We start from the raw sequence: 12,200 nt of genomic DNA, 5'->3' as shown, positions 1-12,200 counted from the left end.
GGGAATGGTAGAAATTGAAAAGGCATTATCTACATCATAGACAACATCTCTGCTGTTGATACTACTTACTCGTCCGATGTTTATTGCTGTTACGTCCAGTCAGGCCTGGTGTAGTACCTTCTCTAATGATAGACCCACAGTGGCTTGGGTCTAATCTGTCTATGCGGTAGACAGCTGGTTGCTCTGAGAAAGTACTCCAGTTGCTCTCAAAGCCAACGCCATTGTAGAGGTAGGTAGATGTAGTGACCGTAGGTGCACAGAGGTCCTGAGATGACAATGTGCTTTATACCAGTACTTTTACTGGACCTCAATATCAGTCGATATTCCCAGTAGGGCCTTGTGTTTTTTGGGGGATTATATATATATATATATATATATATATATATATATATATATATATATATATATATATATATATATTACAAACTTTCATCTTCTGTCATTGAGTATTTATTATCTTCATTTCCTCCAGTTTCTTTCATCCGTGTTCCTGTATTTTATATATTATATACACATATATACACACATACACATTTTATATACATATATATATGTATAAAATGTGTATGTGTGTATATATGTGTATATATATAAATAAACCGATGCTGGGTCAGATCAACCCATTATATGTTCTGATATATAGTGACCCAGTGGGTTATTGATATGGGTTATTTTTAACCCAACATTATTTTGGGTGTACAAGTTTCACTGAAGCTTCGGACGCTGCAGAGGCCTCCAGGCCAAATGCACGCCAGGATGCTGGCCTCCAGGCCAAATGCAAGCCAACGATAAGTAAGCCATCGAGGAGTTAAGTTTCGGTTTTGTTTTTGTTTAGATGAGTAAATAAAGCACGTTTGTTCACTTGTGCTGGTGTTTGTGTGTGTGTGTCTCTCTGAGCTGTTGTGGGGTTTCCCGGTCAGTGTGTGTTGGCCCCTCCCCCGGCCAAACCACAAGACATATTAGCATACATTGTACCTTATATTTTACCACTCAGTGTTTCAAGAATTGCACCCTTTTGTTTCCGTCCAAAATTTAATCCAAAACTGTATCGCTTGAATAAAAATCAAATAAACATTATGGCACTTTTATTTTCCAGAACACATTAGGGCTTTTCTGAAGGCCTAGAAGGCCCTGAGGGTTCCCCATTGCCTAAAACAGAGAGATGGTTCTCTTAGCTGCTTATTCAAAAACACTTGTACACAGTAAGCAACAAAAAAAATATGTACATATTCACAGCACATGTCATCTGTTTCTTTTATTATCTTTTAAGGTGCCAAAAGGGTCATTTTTGCTACATCAGCTTCCACCACAAGGGAAGGCATTTCAATTCAATCAACTGCCAATCCAGAGACAACTAGAGAACTTGCTACCATACAGTTACAGGTGAATCAAATCCTTCAGTGGTTCTTCCTTTCAAAGCCTGTTTGGTTAGCTATATTTACTAGTTAGCTAGAATTACCGTTAATTAGATAAAATACAGGAACACAGATGAAAGAAACTGGAGGAAATGAAGATAATAAATACTCAATGACAGAAAATGAAAGTTTGTAATATTCTGGAAATCATTACGGTCTTAATATTAAATTCTGCATGACTCCAATTGCAGGCGCTAATACAGAAAAAATAAGGAAAAAGTGGCAGGTTTGGAAAACAGAAGCTGTTTGTTCATAATAAAAGCTAGAGCTGCTAAGAGGTGCCACTAGAGGGCACCTGGAGAGTTTGAGTGCTTGGAGAATAGTGATGTGATAGAAGCAGCTAGCAGGAGTTTAATAGTATCCCACATTATAGCTGACCAAGAGGTACAAAAGTCATAAAAATGGTCTTTTTCACTTTTTTACAGAGGTAACAAAATAATCTTTCTCAAAGGGATCTTTTTCAGAGGGCTGATCTGTAAGTTTTGGGGATTTGGAGACCTCTCTGGTAGAAATGCAACATGTGGAAGAACATTTTGTAATGTGGGTTGTGCTTGGGACTCTTTAACGTTTACTTGTTTGTTGAACAAGTGTTCACACTTATGATTGTATGTCATTGATAGAAAAAGACCCACAACTCCATAAAAAGCTAAAGGGCACAAAAAGAAAACCATTTCCTCTTACATTTTTACCTTTATATTAAACTGTTATCATCAGTGAATTCAGTTGATGAAGCCGGGGGGTGTTGCTAGGCCAGTTTTAAAATGTTAGCCCCCACTAATAAATCTACATTATTAGTTCAAATAACCAATAGTTTTTCTCATTAATTCTTCATTATTCAGCCGCACCACTGTGTCTCAAAATATACTGTGTTAGCAGGGTGTGAACTGGGGGAGGTTGTGCTGCTGCTGCTGTAATTTACTGCTGCCTCAGCTGTGCTACCAGAGATTTTCTAACATAACGTAAGAGGAGACAGTCCTCTGCTGTTTAGCTTCGGGGAAAAGTATACTCACTGGCTCAGCCTATCAAATCAGACCTGGGGGATGGTTTCCTCTACAAAGTAACATCAGTTGGCAACTGCTGAAGCTGAGACAGGATTTTGGCTGAAAGCTCACTAAAATACACAGACGAGCCCCAAAACATTGACAGATCAAATATCCTTCATGTCATCTGCCCACAGCATAAGCACCCTGTGCGACAGTATTAATCATCCATGTGAAACACAGTGAGCTGGATACAGTTATATGGATTAGATGAAGCTTTGATGCAAAGAATTTGCATAGATGATTGTTAGTAATTGAGTTAATCGAGTTTTGTCAAGAAATCAATTCAGAACTAAATGACACACGTCACAGTCTGGGATGTATAAGACAGAATGTAAACAGTTGATTCTGGATGTTGGAGAAATGGGCAGACGTGAAGACTTGAGCACATCTGACAAGGACCAAATCATCATAGTCAGACAACTGGCTTAGAGCATCTTTAAAACAGGAAGGCTGGTGGGTGCTCTGGGTGCTCCTAGTCAGAAGTGTTGCGTATGTATTGACAGTGGTCTGAGGACAGACACAAACTGGCGACGGGGTGTTGAGCACCCAAAGGCCCATCAATGTGGAGGCTTTCCAATCTGGTCTTAACCAACAAAAGTGCTACAGTGGCACAAGTCAGATAAACTTAGAGTGATGATTACAGGATGCATTTCATCCTTCTGCTCATAGGGCTGCGTATCCGCAAAACGGTAAGAGTGCTAACCCGTCCACTGTTCCCCAGATCTCAATCCTATCAAGTATGTGCGGCATGTCCTAGAACAATGCTGATGGAAGGATCAGAATTTGGTGCAACCAGCATCTGGTTGGATCAACAATACATGTTGAAGGTGCAGTATGATGGTGTGGGGAACGGTTTCCTGGCACAAATTCGGACCTCTGATATCCACTTAAGAATTTCTGGAAAGTGTATTTGAATGTAATTGCTGACTAATTTCAGTGATTCATTGCTACAGTTTATCCACACTCGGATGGACACCTCCACTATCATAATGGATCATGCTACAAAGCATGTGTTCTCACTGCATGCCTCTAGCAAACATGGCAGATCACTTCAGTGGCTTGTACTGGGGCCCAATGCACCAACAGTTCTTAGCTAAGATGTTCTTTCCAGCTAAACTGGTCATAACTAACAACAGTTTTCAGGGAGGGCTTTATGCCCAAGTGCAAGGTCAGTCTTAGCTGGGTGTGACCATATGAAAACATGAAGCAATTATAGTTGCTAAGCAACCTGGTTCATTAGGCAAAACAGCTACATGCATGCTTATTCTCGGAAATTCATAGTATTCTGATAGTCACTCAATCACACTACCACCAATTTGCTAGGCAACTTTAAGTTCATGCGGGAGAACAAGGATGTTTGATATGAGAGAAAGCCATGATTTAAAGATGTGCAACAATAGCATGAAAGTTTGTGCTGTATTGAATTCACACTTTAACCATGTGACGTTCCTCTGCACATACAACAACCACGTGACTTGTAGACACAGCGCAGACCGTCTTATCTGTTACAATCTCACATCTTTAGCGAGCTCACAGATCAGTTTCTAATGCACTCTCATTAATATAGATGATGAGGCCGCCTGAACAGACAGTGGTACACAGACCAGCACAGAGGCGCTGGTAGGTATTTTGGGCTCCCTGAAACCTTTATCCATAAACCCCTTGCCTCACCTCATATCCCGTAGCAGAACCTATCACAACATTAAAATGTTCCCAGGAGGCAGGGCTTGGGACTTGGCCTCCGTCCCCCAGCCCTCATGGTTGTCATCCTCGCGGTCATCATGGGCTTTCGTCTGTGCTCGTGGTTTAAGCCTTCCTACTGACTCTCACGGCCGTCTTTTTGAACACAGAGGACGGGCATCAGGCACACCTTGTGTTGATTTGTGTGTGTTGATTTGCTGCAGTGATAAAAAATGAAAGCTAAAATCCAAATGGCTGAGATTTCCCACTGCGTTACTTCTGCTGCATCCCAAACTGCTAGTACTAGCACACTAAATAGTATTTAAAAACAGTGCAGTACCATTAGAAGTACACTCTTTAGTGTACTAGGTGAAGTACAGAAGTGTGTGGTTTGGGACGTGCCATTGGATCAGTTAGTGAGATACATTCAACAGTCTAGTAATCTAGCAGCTGTAATCAGCTGATTACAGCTTTGCTGTGCCGCTGGTCAGTTGTGTGCTGAATATGCTGCTCATTCCAAGCAAATGGGTAAAGTAATTCCTGATTAAGTATACATTTATCGAGGTAAATCTGTTGTAAATACTTGCAATATTAACAGCTTTGCTTTTAGTGGTAGTGTTTTCAAGGCGGGGACTTTATCACATGAGAAGGCCACCAAACACGGAGAAGAAAATGAGATAAAGACATTTCTGACCTTAAATAAACATCCAACAGCTCTTTCTAAACATTTTTATGTTGTAGATTTGTGAATTTGTGCTGCTCTGAGGACCAAAGATGTGCAACATTTGCATGAAAGTTTGTGCTGTATTGAATATACCCTTTAACCATGTGATGTTCCTCTGCATATACAACAACCATGTGACTTGTAGACACAGCGCAGAGATTCTTATCTGTCACAATCTCACTTCTTTAGTGAGCTCACAGATCAGTTTCTAATGTACTCTCATTAACATAGATGATGAGGCCGCCTGAACACATTGTGGTATACAGACCAGCACAGAGGAGCTGGTAGGTATTTTGGGCTCCCTGAAAACTTTATTAATAAACCTCTTGCCTCAGCCCCTTTTTCTGTAGCAGAACCACAACATTAAAATGTGCAAACATTTTCTTGACCTTACTCTTTATTTTGCTATATCTCCATATTTCCTTCACTTTTACTAAGCATGCAACAAGCTGTGAATATGCGCAACACGACTTCATATCAATTTACTGTGTTCAGCTGACTGATTTTTTGAAATACTTCTCATAAGCAGCTGTCAAAGCAAACCTATAACTGGAAGAGTTACAGAATGGAAGATGCTTTGCTGCAGGCACTGTATCTAAAACTAGATTATAATTATTATTTAATAAAATTGAGCATTTCAAAAAAAGTACCATCTTTGTGTCTCTTTGGGGGCCTTGAAATCATCTTAATATCCTACCTCCCTTTATGACACAGTTCTGTCTGTTATTAATCCCAGTACTAGAGGTGAATGTATCTGAGCAATGTCTCTTCTTTATGACTATACTCAGAAATGGCAATAGATATGATGACAACTTTACATTAGCCTTTTACACAGACCACAAACCACAGGAACTGACCTCTCCAGTTAGAAGGCAAAAAAAGAAAAAAATAGTTCCTGTAGACAGAGAGCAGTGACAGAGATGGGTGTCAAAGCTGGTATGAAATGCCTAAACTTCCTGTCCTGAGAGCAAGTATGTATTTAGCAGTATCACCCACACAGAGTCACTTTGAGAGCTGAAGACTGTAGTGGAGACTTCACATCTGCAGATACAGCAAAAATCCACTTAATGGCATCAACACGTTTACAGAAGATCAAAGAACCGAAGATGAATGAGGATATATATGCAAATTCAGGAATTACGACAGACAACACATCAACTCATTCGGACGACAGCAATGATTATGAGGACATCGATGCCAATGAAGATGTCCCAGAGACGGGTGTGACCAGAAGCTGTAAAGGAACGACCTCAGGTACACAGACACACACACACACACACACACACACACAGGTCCTATACCAAATGGTTCCCTGTGATCCTCCTTCAAACCAGGAATTTGCTGATGAGAACTTGCAGAGCAATAGTAGGTTTTAAAGCTTACATTTGAGGTGGACTCCATATATAATATGAATGAGTGAAAAACGTATTCACTAATATTTCATAAGTTTGAATGTGTTATCTGCATAACACTGTAATATATTGAATGGCTGTCATTAAGCTCTGCTTACAACAAAATTAAAAGTGCCACTCATTTTGTTTCAAGATAAAAAACAGGATATTCAAAACAGCACAAAACATTTAAGAAGAAGACACTAAACAACATTCAACATAACAGAACATTCTATGAGACAAAGATATACACAGGACTATACAGTAAAGTTGCATTAAACACATTTAGGTATAGTTTTAGCAGCATGGGTCATGTGAAAGATAGAGGTCAGTGTTTGTATGTGTAATGTGGTAATGGCCCTGGAAAAGAAGCTGTCTCTGAGTCTGGAGGTACCTTTTTTTGTCTAGCCAGAGGGCAACAGGCTGAAGAGGTGGTGACCAGGGTGTGTGGAGTCTTTGATAATACTGGCATCCCTGCTGAGGTAGCATGAGGTGGCGAAGTCCTTTAGGGAGGGCAGCGAGAAGTCAGTGATTCTCTCTGCTGTTTTCACCACCCTCTGCAATGCCTTCTTGTCCGCAGCAGAGCAGCCTGCATACCATACTGAGATACAGTAGGATAAAAAGCTCTTAACGGTGGCTCTGAAAAAGGCCACTTACAGCTTCTTCTCCATGTTGTTCCTCCTGAGAACTCTCAGGAAATGGAGTCTCTGCCGTGCTCTTAACAGTTGCTATAGTGTTGGCCGTCCAGAAGAGGTATGCAGAGATAAGGACCCCCAGACATTTAAAATTCTGCACCATCTCTACACAAACCCTATTTATACAGAGTGGGGCCAGGTCTGCATCACGTTTCCTCCTGAAGCCCAGTATGATTTCTTTAGTCGTTGTGATGTTCAGATTCAGGTTATTCACTGAACACCACTCTGACGGTCTGTACACCTCATCCCTGTATGCTGACTCATCGCCCTCTGAGATGAGCCTGACGGTGAGTGTGATCAGCGAACTTAATAATGGTGTTGGATGGGTGAGCTGGTGAACAGTCATAGGTTTAGAGAGAGTAAAGCATGGACGGTGGAGGAGGAGATGTGGGAGCCTAGTTGAACACTCTGTGAGCGATTTGTGAGAAAGTTATTAATGCAGGTGCAAACTGGGTAACGATGGCAGTGGTAACGGCATCCTCAGTGGACTTGTTGGCTCTGTAAGCAAACTGATGTGGAAAGAAGGAGCGAGGCTTTGATGTAATGCAGGACTAGTTTCTCAAAGCACTTCATGACCACTTGTGTTAGTGCCACTGGTCTGTAGTCATTTAGATCTCCAGAGATTGGCTTTTTGGGAACAGGAATGATGGTGGCTGATTTTAAACAGGATGGAATCATAGCTAGTGACAGTGAGGCATTGAAGATCTTAGTAAAGACCCCTGCGAGCTGGTCAGTGCACGCCTGCAGTACTCCAGTACTACCCCATTCGGTCCAGCAGCCTTACTTTACTGATCTCAGCACACACCTCACCTCCTGCTCCTGCGGTGTTAGTGTGTTGATAGTAGAGACAAGTGGAGGTAGTACAGCTGAGGCAGGCCTGCTGGCCTCAAATCAGGTGAAGAAACTGTTCAGCTCTTCAGTCAGAGAGGCGTCTGCCTTCACAATGTTGTTGGTGCAGCCTCCATAGTTGGTTAACTGCTATATCCCCTACAACACCCTCTGAGGGTCGTCACGTGTCAGATTAATCCCAATTTTTCTTCTGTTGGCTTCCTTAGCCTTCTTAATTCCTCTCTTCAAGTCGGCTCTGGCAGCTCTGTACTGTGCTCTATCACCTGTCCTGAAGGCAGTTTTTTTCAGAAGCCTCTGGATCTCACTTGTCATCCAGGGTTTCTGATTGGGAAACATCCGCACGTTTGCTAGTGCAGTTGACACTGTTAACACAACTTTTGAGCACAGTCTCTGTGAACTCCTCAAGATCCTGAGACAGAGAGAGAGGGAGAGAGACAAGAGAGAAAAAGAGAAAAGGAAGTGGGAGGGCACGATAGAGAGAGGGGAGCTGGTAAATATTACTTTGTATTTTTTCTAGTTTCTGGAATCAACACAGCAGAGAGCAGATGCTGCAGGCTGGCTGCAGTGTGTCTGGGGCTGCTGTGTGTTCTCCTGCTGACTGCCATCACAGTGCTGTGGATCAAGTTCATCAACCTGACTATAGAGAGAGACCAGTTACAGACCAGTAACACCAACCTGACTATAGAGAGAGACCAGTTACAGACCAGTTACACCAACCTGACTATAGAGAGAGACCAGTTACAGACCAGCTACACCAGCCTGACTATAGAGAGAGACCAGTTACAGACCAGCAATGACAATATGAAGAATGAGAGAGGCCAATTACAGAAGGAAAAGGAAATGTTCCAGAAGAAACTGTCAGAATTAGGTGAGTAAATAAAGCTCAAGTTAATGATCACAGGAAACTACTCTTCCAATTGTTATCCACTTCTTCAGCCTTCTGATTACTGCCAGAGGTGATTTAATCTGCTTGTGGGCCCTGTGCTACAGGTGACTGGTTAAAATCTGTGAAATCAGGATTAGTTCCAGTTTCATTTATTAAAAGTTTAAAAAGGCAGGGTTCAAAGGCATGAGAACAGTTTTTAAACAGTGAAACCTGAAAAACATTACAGTACATCAAAGGCAGGAACAAGTTAATATGAGGATGAAATTAAGAGCATAAACCCTAAAACAAAGTCATTTAATTAAGTATGAGGAATAAAAGAAAGTTCATGTCTTTCAGTTCTGCTTGTTTGCACTACATGTCCCCTGCATCAACAAAGTGAGTAACTGGGTGTTGAGGCTGTAGGCAGATAATCATACAGGTGATTGGGTGAATTATCCTTGATTATGTTGCTAAGAATATAAGTTGGAATGCTGATGATTCTACAGTATGGATTTTGTATTCTCTCTTGTTCCTCTGAGAGGCCTTTTGTCAGCCCACCTCAGACTGGGCTAGCATACTCAGGGACTAATGAAGGTCATTTCTGTTTTAGAACATCACATAGAAAACTGCCTCTGTTGGCAACACTACGGTAATAAATCCTTGGCCTTGTCTTTGAGAGTAAATAGTTCATGTCATCTCTACTGATGTTTTTTTTTTGAGAAATCATTGGAGATGGTGGAGAGGGGATGTAGTCTTCTCTCCAGGCTCTGATTACCATATCCAGTCTTCGGTCAATTCGTTGTCAGTGAAAACTCCTGTCCCCATTTAGTCAAGCCAGGTAGAGACCCCATCAGGAGCTCTGTGACTGTAAGGTTATTCACAGGGATAACAGAGGGAGGCAGACGTGACTCCAGAATGTTTACACAAATGACAAATAGCAGTGAGGATAATTACAATCTGTTACTCAGACAGCTCCTCACAATGAGCCAGAGGGGATGTCTGATAGGTATGTTGCCAGCATATGAAGCAAGTGAGTGTTTTATTGTGTCAAAAGCATGGGAGAAATCAACAAACACAGATTGAACATCCGTTTTGGGATTGTTATTAAGTGCTTCATGCCAGCATTGCAGGATCTGAATCAGTGCAGTAATAGTTGATTTCTAAGTCATAAAAACATGTGATGGGGCAGATTTGGAAATCATGTCCTCCAGATCGGCATCTCTTAGCTGACCAATGAGATTTGGCAATAGATAGCTAGAAAGCTGGGCTTTGCTTTTTTTGGGAAAAGCTTTGACCAAAGCATCTTTCTATGTTTTTGGGAAGTCAGTGTGTTGGAGACATGCATTAAAAACTTTACATAACACAGGCACAGTTCTTCATGAAAAGTCTTTAAAACCTCATTAGAGGAGAGACCTGGTTGATAAATTGAGGAAGGACAGGTTTAAAACTTATTACCATGACTAGTTCATATTTATACTTGGATAATCTGCTGTACATTTTCAGTGCTACCTTTCAATACAATTAATGTTGCCTCAACACTAGATGGTTGGACATCCCATTCCATAAACAATGGACATTAATATGGAGCTGTATCACTGAAGGTTTTTTTGATGTACTTCAGAATAATAGTTTTAATGGAAAGTGTATCTTTTTGTCTGTGTTTACAGTAAAATAGGATGATTGAGTGAATATCATGTGGGTTATTTTTCAAAGAATTACAGTACTGACACCTCATAAAATATTATTATCTTTATTATTTTGAGATAAAGAGCCAGTGCGCAGCTTCTGAAGCCCCTGATGGTTGAACATTTACAGTATGTAACACTTATGATGTATAAAAAAATCTCAAAGTCAAACAGTGGGCCGGGCAAAACAGCAGTCTTTTAAGCCTTATTTTTGTGAACTGCTATAGAGAACAATGAATTAGGAACTTTATTCGCTTATATTTCTCTCTACTGATGGGTTTGACATTGTCTTATTAGCGTAACCTATAACTGGGCTAGTAATGCAGGGGACAGGGCATACAGGCAATTACAGAATATAAGAGTGCAACAACCTCTGATGCTATATATAGTTCCAGACTGTACCACATAGTGTGTAGTCTACATAATTTCACTCATAAAATTGCGCATTCGAACTTCTGAGTCAAGCCTAAATACACTATGTATGAGTGGATATTTATAATTCACTTAAACTGATTTTAAAAAAAAATCTGCATAAGTCAATCACTGAGATGTAAACAAAGTCATTTATAGTGGTTTAATGTGAAACTGTGGTTCACTGTATACAAACATACCCACTTGATTTTCTTTGTAAGGGGGTGATAAGAAGTAGTAAATCTGGAACATTTTTCTTTTGGTACTCTTTTACCTTACAAGGCACTATTAAAAATGTCTCCAAAGCTAATATCAAATCTATTGTAAAATCGTGTCTCAGACATCAAGCAGCGTATTTACAACCATTTCATGTAACAGTTTTCTGTGATGTAGCTTTTAGAGGCAGTAAACACTTTGAATGAATAGTTCCTGTCACCACCACTGTGAATAATTCTGACTCGGTAACATTCATAAAGATGGAGCATTAACTTCTCAATGACTGAATTATGCAGAAAATCTGAAGAATCAGAAGGAAGTTCCATTTAATTGAACTGATCTACTAATGCAAGATTTTCTCTATTAAAGAGCAAAAACAGAGGTGTTTCCAAAATAGTTTCTACCACATCTCTACTGAGAAGAAGAGCTGGAGTGAGAGCAGACAGGACTGCAGAGAGAGAGGAGCAGACCTGGTGATCATAAACAGCAAAGAAGAGCAGGTGAGAGAGAGAGAGAGAGAGAGAGAGAGAGAGAGAGAGAGAGAGAGACTATTCTTCTTCAGCTGGATATATTCATATTGTGCTATACTGTACCATGTCAGGAGTTCATCACTAAAGTATTTGGCAGCACTGACGCTTGGATTGGTCTGACGGACATTGACACAGAGGGGGTCTGGAAATGGGTGGACAACTCAACACTGACCACTCAGTAAGAGACCACTGAGCTGAGCTCTGCTCATGATGCAGTTATTCACTTATTCTAAGAAGGTCTAGAAATGTAATAGTGAAGATAATCTGATTCTCTGTGTTTCAGGTTCTGGTGGACAGGGGAACCCAATGATTATGGAGGATATGAGGACTGTGCTATAACTGGCTATAGAGGTGCTGGATCTGAACATGCGTCAACCTGGGCCGATTATCCCTGTGGTTACCCTGTAGTTGGAATCTGTGAGAAAAGTCTGTAATTTAGTCTACATGAGAGTGAACAGTTAAAATTATGACTCAAAAACCTGCATTTTAGAGCTCCCCTGGTGTGGACAAGGTCAGTTTATGAGGAACCTGGCCACTTCCTATGTCTCCCATTGTAACAAAAATATAAGTAGAAAAATAACAGAGGGCTCCCACATGGGAGTCCTCAAAAATGAGGGATAAATGAAATGTTATAAATGAAAATGTAATATGTTTATACCTATTTATGCTGAAACATTCTTTCTTAAACATACATAA

General features: G+C 40.7%; 1 protein-coding gene across 1 annotated transcript; it reads left to right on the top strand.

Moving 5' to 3' along the window:
• The first annotated feature begins 5,790 nt into the window (after positions 1-5,790).
• On the top strand, positions 5,791-11,968 carry LOC118803716 (C-type lectin domain family 4 member K-like). The gene is made up of 5 exons (XM_036564202.1): positions 5,791-6,116; positions 8,315-8,665; positions 11,344-11,474; positions 11,576-11,682; positions 11,788-11,968. The coding sequence occupies exons 1-5, from the start codon at positions 5,930-5,932 to the stop codon at positions 11,936-11,938; spliced, it is 927 nt and encodes a 308-aa protein (XP_036420095.1). The 5' UTR covers positions 5,791-5,929; the 3' UTR covers positions 11,939-11,968.
• Positions 11,969-12,200: the final 232 nt, after the last annotated feature.

The sequence above is a fragment of the Colossoma macropomum genome, unplaced genomic scaffold (assembly GCF_904425465.1).
Source record: "Colossoma macropomum unplaced genomic scaffold, Colossoma_macropomum, whole genome shotgun sequence".
In the NCBI taxonomy this organism is placed as follows: domain Eukaryota; kingdom Metazoa; phylum Chordata; class Actinopteri; order Characiformes; family Serrasalmidae; genus Colossoma; species Colossoma macropomum.
Note: the sequence above shows the minus strand (reverse complement) of the source record. Positions and strands in the feature narration are given on the sequence as shown.

What these genes read in the sequence shown, in the direction of transcription:
- LOC118803716 (XM_036564202.1), top strand. Translation starts at nt 5,930, where the DNA reads ATGGCATCAACACGTTTACAGAAGATCAAAGAACCGAAGATGAATGAG. An exon ending in GAAGAAACTGTCAGAATTAG is followed by an intron (nt 8,666 to 11,343) that starts GTGAGTAAATAA and finishes TCTCTATTAAAG; the next exon opens with AGCAAAAACAGAGGTGTTTC. An exon ending in AACTCAACACTGACCACTCA is followed by an intron (nt 11,683 to 11,787) that starts GTAAGAGACCAC and finishes TCTGTGTTTCAG; the next exon opens with GTTCTGGTGGACAGGGGAAC.